The sequence below is a fragment of the Falco naumanni genome, chromosome 3, assembly GCF_017639655.2.
Source record: "Falco naumanni isolate bFalNau1 chromosome 3, bFalNau1.pat, whole genome shotgun sequence".
Taxonomy (NCBI): Eukaryota; Metazoa; Chordata; class Aves; order Falconiformes; family Falconidae; genus Falco; species Falco naumanni.
In genome coordinates this window covers 116,926,032-116,941,793 of record NC_054056.1, presented here as the reverse complement: position 1 = coordinate 116,941,793, position 15,762 = coordinate 116,926,032, and the positions used below count along the sequence as shown (strand labels likewise).

Below are 15,762 nucleotides of genomic sequence, written 5' to 3'. Positions count from 1 at the left end.
AAAGAGGGCCTACAAGAAAGCTGGAGAGGGACTTTTTACAAAGGCCTGTAGGGATACAAAAAGGGGGAATGGCTTTAAACTGAAAGAGGACAATTTAGATTAGGTATTAGGAAGAAATTCTTTACTGTGAGGGTGGTAAGACACTCACATAGGTTGCCCAAAGAAGCTGTGGGTGCCCCATCCCTGGCAGTGTTCAAGCCCAGGCTGGACGGGGCTGGGAGCAACCTGGTTTAGTGGAAGGTGTCCCTGCCCATGGCAGGGGGTTGGAACTAGATGGTCTTTAAGGTCCCTTCCAACCCAACCAATTCCATGGTAAACAATGGCATCTTATTATAGGGAGATAGAAATCCTCACAGATTATTTTTTTTCCCCTCTGGAAATAATTAATGTTCTCCTGCAGTGTCACTATCAAAACACTACTCCATGTGGCACCTAGTCCCGTAAATTTCTATTTTTGGTCTGTGCATTATTTTAAGGATTCTGTGAAAGTTAAGTTTAAAAAATAAAATGCACATAAAAATTTCCTACAGATAGGCCTATACCTCCACTGAAACTTTACGTTAAAGGGGATTTGCAAGTCAGAAACAATTAAAAAAAAAATACCACTACTGTATTCTAATCACATAATGAGACCCAAACAATGAAGTTTCACTTCCTTGCCCTGGTGGGAAGTTTCCACCTTCTGAATGAAGCTCTCACCTTTTAAAAAACACACCCTTATGCAAATATTCTGAATTCATACAAATTATTCCTAAGCACTCCTCATTAAACACTGATGATCTTCCCAAGAAGTATATTGATTCACAAAGACATTCATTATTCTGTATTGTCATTTCTACCTGAACTTGGGTTTCTTCTCTATTTTATTTTTGTTTTGTCTGTGGTTTGGAGGGTTGGTGGTTTTTTGGGTTTTCTTTTTAAACCCATGTCTCACATAGCTTTCTCAACAGAAATATTCAAGTCAGAACAGCTGACAAGCACTATTGTTTGCTAAACCTTACCTTTCACTGGCAGTTAAAAAGCACAAACAAGAAAACCCCTGCTCTCCCAATGTCTTGTCCTCCACATGGGAACAAATGAAAATTTCAGAAACAATGGAGGAGTATGATGGAGCGAGAGAGCACAACTAACAGAGGGACTGATTAAAAAAAACATAGAAAGGGAGCATTCACTGCAAACCACAAGTTCCATGAAAGGACAATGAAATAAGTTCATTATCAAAGGATAAGCAAAGCCAAGAACACAGCAACATTTAGATAGGAATTTACCCTCCATATGAATAGACGCCTGTCCTTTAATAGTAAACACTTGCTAAACAAGTTTCAGAAGGTATATAATGAGGCCCCAGTAATAATTATGTTTAAAAGCTTTATTCATCTACATGACAAGTTTAACTTCAAACAATTTTTAGATTGATCTAGCTAAGCCAGTGAAACCTCCCCTCTTGGGAATTCTTCTAAAATTGGCTTATTTAAAATAAATCTAAATTAGACCATCCACACACACTTCCTACTACTAAATTAAGATTTAAATTTCATTATTTTCTCACATTAATAAGCTCTAACTTAAATTTAATGACTGAACTAAGAACACAAAAAAAGCATCACTAAGACAAAAAGTTCTAAAGCTCCAATCTGACATTAGCAGCTCAAACAGCCACCCACGTTATCTAACACAGCCTGCCAAGTCAGCTCCTTGCCTGGCCAGAAAAAGAGTTACAATTTTTTTTCTAGACTACATATAAAATCATCAATTTGACTGCCTATACACAATCTGTACTGTAAAGCCAACACAGTTTCAAAAGTCTATTTTCAAGCTCCCCAAGATGACATGCTGAGATTAGTTTATTCCTCAAAAGACTAGAGACTTATTTTTTGCTCTGCAGCCACCCTGCTTCAGTCACACCCCAACACAGGTTTGAAACGACATAATGAAACATAAAATTCACATACTGTTTAAACACACGTTCTTCAGACTTACACATATTTTATGAAATTATGTGCTATGTGATTTAACTCTTCACACAGGTGAAAAAGTTAACATTAAGTATATTCTCCGTCTTCTGAGTATAAAGCAACTTGTGCAAAGGAATGTGATCAGGTTGTTGCCAGAAGAGCTGTTGGGAAGGAGATGTGGAGCCTAAGACATTGCAGATGTGCGTAGTTATTCTGTATCTCTGAAAAGTTAAATATTTTAATACTTCTCTCAAAGATAAAGACTTTCACAATGGCAGAGCTATCATGGCACACATTAATGCTGGGACCCAGGCCATAACAACTTCACCTCAGGCAGTAATAAGCTCCCACACAACTTAAACTAGAGTAAAACTGAACTAGGACTGAAAGTGAAGTCCTGCCCTCATGCAGCTGTTCACTCTGCCCGATGATCCCAGAACGTGTGTTATGAGTGCTCCTGCAGAGAAGCAAAGCAGCTAAAACTAACTAGGAGAGGCTATGAAGGCAAGGAATGAACGGGACTCGGTTTCAGTTGGGATTGGTCTGCCCAACAGTACACTCCTGCACAACCATTTCTTTCTGCAGCAGGGCTGAATTAGCCTAGTTCAAGATGAATGTAAAATTACAGGCTGACACACAGACAACTTTTAAATCTACTTTCAGCAACAAAGTTTCATTTTTCAGTTGCTTGTTTAATGAAGGGTGAACAGAGCCGAAGACCTACAACAAAGACAAAATACAGTGGAGCAGCTCTGGCACAAAATGGAAGAGGACTAACAAATGATAACAAGAGAATGAATTACTCTTGCCAGCCACATCTGTGATAAAAAAAAGTTAATCTGTTATACAACCCAAATATAAACAAAATTTAGCAGCACTGTGGACAGCTCAATGAGAACCATATTCAAAAAGACAACACTGATGGCAGCAAGAGAGAAAAACAGCAAAAGCAGCTTTGGACTGTCTTGATTATATCATTATCAACAGTACTTTCCCATCTAAATCAATGGTTTGCTTCTACCTTGGCTGTGCCCAGTTTTGTGAAGTCATGCAGTTTAAAAAAAGAAAAACCCCAAACTTTTCTTTCTAGAAAGCCTGGTCACCAGGTACCACACTGCTTCACAGCTGCAGCAAACCCGTAAGAAAGATTTAGGAGAAGTGTTTTTCCTCAATACAAAATACAAAGCAAGACTACAGAAACAGATTAAATAACACTCATACTAAAACTTTTAAATAAAAAGCACTAAGTTTACTCTGAAAAGAACAGTAAAAGCAAAAAAAACATAAAATGCAGAGGTTAGAATTAATTACACTAACCTATGGTGCTCACTAAACACAATGAAAAACACCATCTATTAAGAGTGTCATGAGTATACAAAAATGTGGGCAACACCTCAGCCTGAGGATTAAAAAAACTTCCTGGACAGTACTAAAAAGATCTCTTTGAAGCACTACTTCTTAGAAATGGCTAGCAAAGAGAAGTACGTACTAACAAATTGCAACAAAAAAAGTGTAAGACATGAGATACATGGCACAAGTCCAGTCTATCTGGGGATGATGCTATTTGGGTCTGTCTTTTACTTTTCCCAATTTTGATAGCATAAAATGCATAAGGAAACATTCAAGTTGAACTTTGGGTATTACAATAACTGTAAAAAGAAAAAAAAAAAAAAACAAACCCTTGCACTGAGTTGGAAAGTACTGCACTTCCCCAGTCGATAGGATAGGAGATGCTTTATATTCTAGTGGGCTGCTTTGTGTGTGCATCAGAAAGGATGCATGACGCTAAAGCAAATTAATTAGACAATGCATGGAAGAGATCCCTACCCATAGCCACCACAGTTAAAACTACATAATATTTTCCACCAGCTATTTTTTTTTCTAGTTCATAACTTAGCAAAAGTAAGACACTGGAGGCTGGCTTTTCTTCATTTTCAAATGTAGTAATATTTTCTGGTAGTCTGAGTATTAATAATTCCATCACTAAAAATCTAACCAAGTATTCTGCTAACACTTGAAATAAAGGAGGCAATACACAACAAAATTTTTACAAGTCTTGCAAGTTTTGTAAAGATATTGTCAGCACATGCTTAGCTGACACAAACAAGACTTTCATTAGGCACGTAAAGTTCCTAATTAGTTTGAACTGTGCGTCTGCAAAGCCAGTTTAGCAGTTAGAACTTTACTGCATTCATCAACTTGATCCCTGCAACTTCTGGAAGGCCAAAAGTATTAAGATAGGCTGCTTTCCGAAATCAAAAAATCCTTCCCTCCTGTACTGTTCCAAGTGGGTAGAAGAACAAGACCATACTATGATAAACCAAGACATATTTTCTCTTACAGAGGTAAATCATTTTAACACCCTTTCCCACCCTTCTGCACAATAGAGGGACTGGTGGCAATAGCAGTGCAGGAGAGGGTATACAAATTGTCAAAGCAGTATTTTCCTGGAAGTCAGGAAGGTTTGGCTGTTCCTCTGTACTCTTTCTATACACATTACAACACACCACTAAGTATGTATCAGTACATGATGATTCCGCAAAAGTGAAAAAACTTTGAGACAAAGGAAAAATCAGTGTACAAAATCCCATGTAACTGCAGTCAGTAAGAGAATCACTGCTGGAAAAAATGTTTCACTTCTCATATAACAAATACTATACTTCAGTTCACTAAGGAAAGGAGAAAGTTTGGTTAGCACATATGAAAACATCAATTATCTTTTCGGCAAATGACTACCTTGCCTTTAAGCCACGTTAAGACTACACAGCTAGCCGAAGCAACATAATACACAATCTTTTTCTTCCTTAGGAAAATACACTGGCCATGACAACACTACACTTGAAAAAGTTACACTGCATTTTGTAGGTTGCAACTGTCAAATGCGATTTAAGGGAAAATTCTCACACGGAACAGGAGAGCGCTGAAGCTGTACACTAAATTCTCATTTCCTCTTCTATGTATGGCAGCTTTCGATGAATTTCAGCATAATTTACTGTCTAAAATTAAGCCAAAGAAACTGGGCAACTCTGTGATACCAGCAGAACTAGCACAGTAAGAACAGGTCCAGATCTATCCCTGAAAGAATACAGAAAAGCCTTTCTAAGATGAGTGGACTTAAATTCCATGAGATGGGGTGGTAGAAATGGCAACACCACAAGCACACCCCTCCCTTCACCACATTTAGGACTAAAGAGTTCTAAAGAGAATCAATATCCAACCATCACATAACTTCAGGAAAATATACGGGCATTAACAAGTACCTCCACTGAAAAACAAGACAGACTTAAAATTTTCAACTGCTTGTTAACAGTTTTGAAGAGTAACTTACAACTAAATGACAAGGGAGAAAACAACCTTAGTCTCACTAGTTTGACAGAAGCCTCAAAGTTGTTTCTTGTACTAGGAAAAAAGTTTTTATTTTACATGCAAAGCCATAAGCCCCTTCACGAAGACACTGTTTTTCAGACAACTGTTGCTTCAACAATAAATTAAGCCCTTGAGTACCAGGCAAAAGTTAAATATCCTTTCAGAGAAAAAGAGAATCTACAGCATGCGAGGTTTAGAATTATGAATACCTTGGTATTCACATAAGTTACAGAAGTTTACACAAGTTTTAATCAATTCTTTAAACAGCAGTATTTTTACTATGCCACTTTGACATTCTTCTGTCTTTCAAGAAAAAATACCAAAATGTAGCAGTATCAAACTTCTTAAAAAAAAAAAAATATCTGTTTGGATTTTTTACTTTTTACAGTTTCTTGAAAGCAAAAAAAAGTGTATGGGCACAATGTTTCAGCAAATTCAACACCAATTCAAGAACTCAAAACAGTATTTGGGAAACAGGCGCACTGATCATTGGCTCCCTAACCATGAAAACAGTGATTTCATGATGTCCCAGTCTTATATAAAAAAAATTTAAAAATAAAAAAATCTTACTCCCCATGTAACAGCATGTTTGAACAAAGTTTCCACATTTGGCAGCAATTTTTTGAAATTAGTCAGATATGGTCTCCTAACTTGCTTTACACTGTTTCCAGAAAAAGAATTAAGATTAAAATAGCAAACCCTGTGGCAAATTGAGCGATTACATTGGCAGGAGGCCAGCACAACAGGCACCCTCAGAATGGGGTTGGCTGCGGTGTCCAGTTTGGCAACAGGAGCTGGAAAAGCAAAGTAGCTTGTCTGCATCAGCAACATTTGGAGAAGCAAACGGCGGTGAGATCTAAGTTACAGGAGATATGAATGGAGCATTTACACAGTGTCAAGGATGTGCTGACAGACATGTAGAGGCTGGAGCTCTTGTGCATTCACAGCAGCTGCGGCTCAGTGTGGTTTACAGCCATCCACTTCTTGCTCACTCCTCTGAACAGGATTTCAGCACACATTCATTTTATAGGTATCAGATTAACATACAGAAGGGGACTTTCACTGGCAGCTCATGGGCCACGTAGCCTTACACAAGACAACTAAGCATCCTGCTGACTGTCCCTATGTCCAGACTAGTTTACAGTATAGCCACGCTCTCTTAAAAGACTCTACCCAAGTGCCCTGCCTTATGATTTGGTGTGGAACAGGAAGCTATCTGGACTGCTAGAAGTCAGTGTGCTGCTAAGGCTCTCTATGGATGATTTGACAGGAAGGAAACGAAGAGCCTCGTAATGTGAAGAGCAACTCACAGCTCATACCCTAGAACAGACACTGTCACTGCCCAGCTCTGCGCAGGGGGAAAGGGCTGAGCCACAGAGATAAACTAGGAAGTAAACAAGACAGAAGATGAGCTTGGCTGGATGAAGCTGAATACCAGGAGCCCCAGACACACACCAGTAACATGTACAAACCTAGGACTCCGTAAAAGCATAGGGCTTGTTCTGTCAAGAGCCTAAGGGTTGTTCCAATAAGGGGCAAATACCCTTACACGCCGAATGTCGGTCCCTGATGGTAAACAGCAGCCACCAACACTGGTGCTGTGAAAGTAAGATCATTCCAAGTGAAAGGGAGAGCGGTAGGATCAGATAGAGAGCAAATAAAAGACGATAAAGAGACTCCCACACATAAAACTACTCTCAGCCCATCACTGGCAATATTTCAATTATTTGCCTCCTTACATACAATTGTGAAAAAGATCTATCAATAGGAGGCAAACATAACTGCCTTGACAACAACAGCATAATTTGAGCACCATGAATACCTGTAAACTGAAAATATACCTGTACCTAACCAAGAGAGCCTGACACTAGAAGCCACCAAATGATTACATCAATAGTTATACACAGTAATTGGTACTGAAACGTGCAAATGATGTTATACATAAAAGCAAAATCTTGAACATCAGTCTGGATACACACAGCTGCAGAGACCTATCTTCCTGGTGTGCCTAGTAAAAGCCTTCACACACTGTAGAAAGAAAAGCAGGAAAGTAAAAACAGAGAGACTATACTCCTAAGAAGAAAACAATCATTCTGATTGTCCTTCTAGATTCTTGAGCCTTCAAGAGAATGAAATCAGAGAAAAAAAGAAGGCCAGCATCTAACTGTGGCTTCCAAGGTATGAATGTAGAAGCATTTGTAAGAGGCAGTAAAAGACATCTCAGTTACAGGTCCTATTTTTCACTACACTATTTTTTGCTAGATTATCCCTCTAAGGGAAAAGATTTTATGCAAACCTGTTGAGAACCATAATATAAAGTTCCACTTATTTTGAAACTTTTCTAGAAAAAAAACTAGGTACCATTTACCCAAACATTGTAGTTTCTACTTAAAAATTTTCACCACTGAAACAGCCTAACACTAGAGAGAAAAAGCACTGTCCTATATTAACTGCACAAACTCCCACAGTATTTTTTTTTATTTATATCTTTCCCCTAAATAATATGAAACGTCCCCGAGCAAGCTGGTAACCTTTCTTCTCTCCACATTCATTCTCCCCTCGCTCCCAGATTTCATTACGTGAGAGAGCCTGAAGACATCTCACGAAGCCGATAACCTCTCCCAGCCCTACCCGACATCTGGATACGGTTTACCTACCCCAACCCCCCAAAGCAGCGCAGCACAGCCGCTGACAAACACGCTGCCAGCACAACGCGGCCCCAACTCCTGCGCCCGGCGCCACGGGTCCCCGGGGCCAGCCCGGGAGGCTCAGCCGCTCCGAGGAGCCGGGAAGGGAGGAAATGGAGACCCCAGTCCGCCCCGCGCTGCCAGCAGGAGGCTGAGTTGGCAGGAACAGCCGAGCGCCGGCCTGGCGAAGGCAGCACGTAGCGCACAGCCGAGGGGACACCCCGGGGACTGACCGGCGGCGGGCCGGGGAGGGGAGCGGGTGGGTTGAGGGCGGCGGGGGGGGATCTCTGCCGTCTCCCACCGCCCCCAGCAGCCACCGCTACGGCTACCAGAGCCCCGCGAGGGGACCCCTCACCCGGCAGAGGGGAGCAGCCCCCTCGCCTCACCCCCCTTCGCCCGCCCGCCCCTCCTTCCCCGCCGCCTCGCTGTTCGCCTCCCCGCCCCAGGCCGGGGCCAGCCTCCCGCCGCGGCAGGGGGAGGGAGAGGAGGGCAGGGGAAGGCGACCCTCCCCTAAAAGGGGCCTCCGGACACGCAGGCTCGCTCACCGCCCTCCCCGAGGTGGCGGCGGCGGCCTGACCCCTCCTTCCCCCGCAAGCACGGCCGGCCGCGGCCTCAGCGGCTCCAGCCAGGCCCGAGCGCCTGGCGGGCGGGGGGGGCGGGGGGCAGAGCTGGCCGCCGGGGGGGGCTCCTGCCGCCTCCCGCGCTGACTGACCGCCTCGTGCGCCAGCGGTCCCCCTCCCCCGCCCCGCACACAGCCACGCACACCGGCCGCCGAGCTCCGGGCCCGCCGCCCCGAGAGAGAGAAAGAGAAAGTCGTTCCGGCGGCTCGGAGCAGGCCCGGAGGAAGGAAACGAAACCGGCCGAAAGCTCACCGGGTCCGGCGGAGGTGGCTCCCGGGTACATGTCTCCGTGTGCGGCGGCGGAGGCGGCGCCTCTCTCCAGTTCCTTACCGCGGCAACAGCTCGAGGGGAGGGAAGGGGGGGAGGGAGCGAGCCCGAGCCCCGGCTACGCTGTCGGGGGAAGGGGGAGGCGGAGGAAGGGGAGGGAAGGGGGAAGGAAAAAAAAAAAAAGGGGAAAGGGGAAAAAAAAAAAGAAAAGAAAAGAGGGAAGAGGGCCGGGCCGACGCCGGGAAACCAGGTTACTCGGCGGCACTGAGGAGCGGGGAGGTGGGTGGGGAGACGGGCGGAGCCGCGGGGTCACGGGGCAGGGGCGCTCCGCCCGCCGCCACCGCCTCCGCCCTCCTGCCCGCGGCCCCCGCGGCGGGCGGGAACGCGGGCGGCCGGCCCAGCCCCAGGGGCCCCGCGGCCCGCTCAGCGCCCTGGGCCCCGGGCCGGGCCGTCCGCCCGCCGCCTGCCGCCCGCCCCCCTGCCGCCGCCCCCTCCTACCCCGCACATCCACAGCAACTGGATCCGAACAGCTCTGCCTGCAGTGCCCACGCACGTTGTGCTTTGCTCTTCCTACAGTCTGCCAATGTGGCGAACCGGACACAAACCGCCTGTAGCAGGAGCCTTTCTAGGCCGTGCAGTCACCCACCAAGGTGAACCGTGGCTCCTTTTTACCAAGCTTCTGCCTTAGGCAGGTGCAACATTAACAGTCAAACTACAACAAAAAGTGTGTGCTGCACCCAGGACTGCTGAGACTTGTTCTGCCTTTCAATGAGACCTTGGAAAAGAACTGCGTGCCTCCAGCTCGCTCTCTCCTGCCTCTCCTTTGAGGCAGTTTGCCTAGTTGCATGCTTAAAAGGGATGCTGGAATGGCATCAATGTTACACATACTGCTTGATCTTGAGGGGCCCCTTTTACTTGAAAATTGGATTTGATTGTTTCACTTTTATTCCTCCCTATGAGGACAGCCTATTCCCTATGATTCCACCCTATGAGACAAAGGTAACGCTGCTGTGAAAACAATCACATCAGTTACCTCATGGATCTCACACCTCCATAGCACATCCACTTCTTGTTGTATCTATGAAACCCAGCTGTGGTGGTGTAGTTCACTGCCTTGTACAACCAGGGGATCTTTGGTTGTGTGTATGTATAGTATGGGGCATTGCCAGCTAGCAATAGTGTGAAAGAAGCATAGTATTGTTCTGTATGATGCACTGAGACCCAGGAGGTATCAGTGATGATGATTCCTGCAGGATCCTTTTGTAATCACCTCATTGGTACCTCTTCCTTTCAGGAGGAGAAAGTGGGGAGAAAAAAATCTTAAACCTGCTAAGGAGGCAAAGAGCAAGTTAATGATGCTCGCTTCCACCAGAAAGTGTTACAGAATTCCAGCATAGCAGTGAGGATCCATACTTTCATTCACCTGCTCCATTTTGGTGTGGAAGCCTTTAAAACAACAATGCAGTTCTTATCCCAGAACAGTCAAGCCCCTTCAAAGAGCTGCCGAAGGACAAGGCAAACACACAGTTTTTATGGTTCATCAAACCAAGTAATATCCTCCTTCACCAGCTATATTTGCAGTGATATAGAAGCATCTCACTGTATGTTTACTCTTCCCTTTGGGTCACACTTGTAGATATTCAAGGGTTGCTACTAACACTTCAGCTTTCACTTCAAGTGTACAGTTCCTGAAGCCATTATCACCACTAGAGTTTCCACTGGAGTGATTTTGGATTTGTCTACATTCCAAGCTCCTCAAACTACTGGAAAGTAAAGATCTACCAGTAACTATAAACAAATAAAGGACAAAATCATGGGTCAACTTTAATGCTAGAGTAAAGCCAGGTAGCTCTAGCAAAATTGTAAACAATGGAGCTGGCAAAGGGGTTGCTGTTTTCCTCTCTTTGAGGAGTTGGGTAATATTTTTGCACAACCACCAAAAATTTCTGGTTTATGCTATATAACCTTACTAAAGGCTGAAAACAGGGGTAAGAAATACCCAAAACTATGAGCCAAGAGAGTTATCTGAGGCAAATTTGGCCTTTTATTAGTTAGTAATTAGTTAGTGCTAAATGCTGAGGTGACAGGGAAACCATGCAGTTCCTGTATCAACATCAAGGGGTTTTTAATACTATATTTAATACTATATTTATATCAATCTCTGCAGTCTGATTCGGAAGGTAGCTCCCTCTGACAATTATGCATGCTATCATGCCTGTTAGACCGCTTGCATTTAAGTACAAGAGAGCATAAAAGCACACCGACAGGTTTCTAGAAAATGTCACTTGACTAATTTGGTCACCCTGACTAGCAGCACTGAAGCTGACCTCCATCAGATCATGTTCGTAGACGTGTGGAGTAAGCTCAATACAGACTTCCAGGAAAATGGCTATCTCTGTCCTATAGATTGACAAAACCCAAATTGACTGTGGGACACAAATACAATGATTGCCTCACCTTTCTACATCATTCTTGTGAAATCCTGTCCTTAAAGCAACAGTCAGTGAAGCTTACATGCTAAAGGGATGTGCCCACATGGAACTTCATCTGATACCTCCCACAGCTGCAAAAGAGAAAAAAATTAAAAAACAAGTTAACAAGCAACAGAAGATAGGTGAAATATTAGGGGAGCTTTCACAAAACACTAAACACATATCCCACACTTCTCTTAGACTCCACAGGATACTCTGCAATTGATTTCAGAAATTCCCTGGAAAACAGAGATGCCAAAACCAGCAATTAATACCTGGAACATCCTAGACTGCAATATACTTGTATTGATTTAAAGCTGATTTTTGTGGATTTAGCACTTCATAAGCAAAAGGGCTTATCACTGTTTATACATGACTGCAGACTTGCACAATCAGTGAAATAATAAATTAGTTAAATAGTTTTATTTAAGCACTGTTTTCTCATGTAGAAGTCCTGCTGTTCTTGCAGGCTATTTTCATGGAATTGCACACTTCCAGCAGCATTTCTGTGCTACCAAGGAGAGTTACAGCTCTTCTGCTTGCACACTCATTTTGGGCCATATCATTTGTTTTATTTCTAATGCTTTCTGTCACTGACAATTCATGTTTTGGAGCACAGTGAAATCTAATTATGACTTACTGGGCAATTTCACCTGAAAAAGACCTCAGTTTTTGAAAAGGTTTCATTTGAGATAGTGGTTTGAAAGCTCTATAAAAGCATTCTTTTACACATGGTCTTTATATGCTGCATTAACAATTATAGAGTAGTATAAGAACAACTGCTTAAACACTTAAAATCATTTTTCTTTAAAGAAAAAATTGAGTGACTGTTGGACACAATACCTATCATAACTGCTGGAGTTTGAGCTGACATTTCCCCGACTGGTATGTCAAAGAATGAATTATTAGTTGTGGGAAAACTGAGCATGCTCTAAACATTTCGGAAGCAAAGACAGCGTTTAGGAACAGCTTTTAAAAATCATTTACATCATCAGTGGCAATCTGGGGTAAGTATTTTATACATGAATAGGCTATTGACAAATTATATGGCTTTCCTTCTGATAAGAAAACAAACACTGAACTCACTAAGTAACAAGCTTTCCCTTTTAAAACTAAATTAATTAAAAAACCCCAGAGTTTATAAATGTCTTTTAGTCATCAATAACAATGATACAGTGGCAAAAAAAATTACTTGGAGCAGAAATATGTAGATTTTATTCCTGACTCTGAGGGAATTTAAGCTTACATTTTCCAGCTCTCAACTAGCCTAACTTTTAAGATGTTACCCAGGAGTCCGGGCGTTAGACTTCTCACATACTTTGTGTTCTGCTTTGCATAAGAATATAAAATCAGAACAAAAGCAAAGACAACTATGATTCTATGGTCTAATGTGTTCACATGGTTACAAAGGCTTTGAAGGTTCTGGTCCCCTTCTCAGGGTCTGTTTATTATTTTACAATTACTGATTTAGTCACAATTAATCCATGCTAGGGGGACCAAAACCTGCTTTTTGTCTTTCTATTACCACATGACTGTCCTAATTACTAGGCTACAAAGTCAGACTTGATTTATTTTGCCAATTAAATTGCAACACTTACTTATAATAATAAAAAAAAAAAACCCAAGAACTTATTTTTATTAGGTTCCTAACTTCAGTTCACTCAAGAAAGACAACTTCTCTAGGTGATCAGGGCCAACAATACAACAATTAAACACTATGAAAAAGCTGCAGCACCACCTATTGGGGTATGTTATATTTGCTGATTATTAGAGTTTTAACAGTGTTTTGTTCTTTGTTGTAATAACGTAGTTATAAGGAAACAAAACCATAAACCCATCTAAAGAGAAAAGTAGTTTCCAAAAAGAAGATGAAGCAAATATGGGACCTGAGACTGTTCATGAACAAAACTGGAGAAAAAAACTTAATGGTGTAAACTGTTTTCTCAAATTAAAAAAAAAACAACAAACCACCAAACTCAGAATGGCACAGTAGGCACAACTGCAAAAAGTAGTGGCAAACAATTGCAGGAGGGGATGACTGTCCTCGTGAACAGCACATAAACAGTGACTCAAAGGAAATCAGGGCAACTTGATTATCTACCAACACCTTCCCTCCCTTGGGAGTCTTTGACATGTTGCCTCTGGGTGAAAGTGTTGGCATGAATCATAGAATCATTTAGGTTGGAGAAGACCCTTAAGATCATGGACTCCAGCCACTAACCCAGCACTGCCAAGCCCATCACTAAACCATGTCCCTAAGCACCACATCTACACATCTTTTAAGTACCTCCAGGGATGGTGACTCCACCACTTCCCTGGGCAGCCTGTTCCAAGGCTTGACAACCCTTTCAGGGAAGAAATTTTTCCCAATATCCGAAGTAAACCTCCCCTGGTGTACCTTGAGGCCATTTTCTCTTATCCTATTGCTTGTTACCTGGGAGAAGAGACCCATGTCACTACAACCTCCTTTCAGGTAGCTGTAGAGAGTGGTAGGGTCTCTCTCCCCTGAGTCTCCTTTTTTCCACGCTAAACAACCCCAGTTCCCTCAGCTGCACCTTACAAGGCTTGTGCTCCAGACCCTTCACCAGCCTCGTTGCCCTGCTCTGGACACGCTCCAGCACCTCAATGTCTGTCTTGCAGTGAGGGGCCCAAAACTGAACCCAGGATTCAAGGTGCGGCTTCACCAGTGCTGAGTACAGCGGGATGATCGCTTGCCTAGTCCTGCTGGCCACACTGTTTCTAATACAGGCCAAGATGCCATTGGCCTTCCTGGATACACTTCTGGCTCATATTCAGCCAGCTGTGGACCAGCACCCCTGGATCTTTTTCCGTCAGGCAGCTTCCCAGCCACTCTGCCCCAAGCCCATAGCGCTGTGTGGGGCTGGTGTGACCTAAGTGCAGGACCTGGCACTGAGCCTTGTTGAACCTCATACAACTGGCCTCAGCCCATCGATCCAGCCTGTCCAGGTCCCTCTGCAGAGCCTGCCTGCCCTGCCGATGATGATCAACAACCTGAAGTTCATTACTGTGGTTAATTGTTAAAACCAGGACATACAGGGTTTTATAGCCAAATTAGGATCCTCCCAGGGCCAGTGAACAATCTAGGCCATTTGAACAGCTTAAAGAAGAAGAAAAAAAATTAACTACTAGAGAAAGAAAGGGAATTGTACAGAGATTAAGGTGGACTGCAGTTAAGAAAGACAACCTAAAATGGCTTATCTACTTTTAAGTCCTCTCTCACTGTCATACAGTGATTGCTTTTAGGAGGCTATGGTGTCTATAGAGAAGAGGTAAGTAATTCTGGTAAATACATACCCAATGTAGAGACTGAGGAAATCTTGCCTTTTTTTTTTTTTTTTTTTCTTCTGTCAAGCAGTCATATCTTTTCTCCTTTTTGGGCTTGCAGATGACTTCCCTACCTGCTGCTCTTACACCTGGTCAAGTTTTTAACTCACATCTTGTTTCATGTTTTGAAATGTTGTCTTCAAGTCACAAATATGAGACTTTGCCATTTCTCCTGCCCTGCTTGTTCTTGCTTCCTTAATATCCTTACAATATAATGTGGTTTTCCAGAACCACAGAACAATCACTATGCAGACTTTAATGCTACCTTGTTTTGAACCCAAACAAATGCATGCTAATGCAGTGTAACTATATAGGAAACTTCGTACCCAATGTCTGGTGAAAATACTGTTGTCCTGCTACTAACAGGTCATAGGCCTTATACTAACTCCAAAAGACCCCGATCTTGGTTTGTCAGACCTGTTGCCGGCCTATGTGAGAACTTACCCTGTGAACAGGAACTCAATACCAGGTGTCTCATGCTGTTAACTCATGTTTTAAGTGTGGGATAATGGCAAGGGCCTTGAAGCTATGGGTACAGGCAGAAAGCAAAGGCCCCCAAACCATCAGTGACCCACTTATGGTCAGTTATTAGTTGCTGAAAATGTGCAACCTTGAGAGCTGGGAGAAGACTGTTTAAAGAAAGGAAGAATCACACCAGGAAGGTTAAAAGCAACAACAAAAATAAACTGTTAAACAAGGGCAGGGAAAGAGAAAGAAAATGTCAACCTGAGGTCTCCATGGTGAAGACCTCTTGAGTTTGAACACTTTGACAACTACCAGTGACCTTAGTCATGTTCTATTGATAAGGCATCAGCTCTGTAGTATTGTATACTCACAGCTAATTTAGGATGAAGTTTTAAGGACTGACTGTCTTGGGTATGTAGTGATAATGACTGATAAAGTGTGGGAATGAATATGTAGTGATAATGACTGTGAGAACTAATTATCTAAGAGGGTCCCCCGTGGAGAGTCAGCCAAGTCACGACAATCACACCAATATGGCTACATGCCGTGCTCACTTTATTAAACAAACAGGTCATATTTATAACCT

General features: G+C 43.0%; 1 protein-coding gene across 2 annotated transcripts in view; it reads right to left on the bottom strand.

Annotated features, from left to right (window-relative positions):
- The window catches only part of AGO2 (argonaute RISC catalytic component 2), a 64,882-nt gene extending 55,716 nt beyond the window's left edge, over positions 1 to 9,166 (bottom strand). For both annotated transcript variants that reach the window (XM_040585720.1, XM_040585721.1), the window contains exon 1: positions 8,881 to 9,166. In XM_040585720.1, coding sequence (XP_040441654.1) covers positions 8,881 to 8,911 — 31 coding nt within the window. In that variant the 5' untranslated portion in view covers positions 8,912 to 9,166. The remainder of the gene's footprint in view (positions 1 to 8,880) is intronic.
- Positions 9,167 to 15,762: the final 6,596 nt, after the last annotated feature.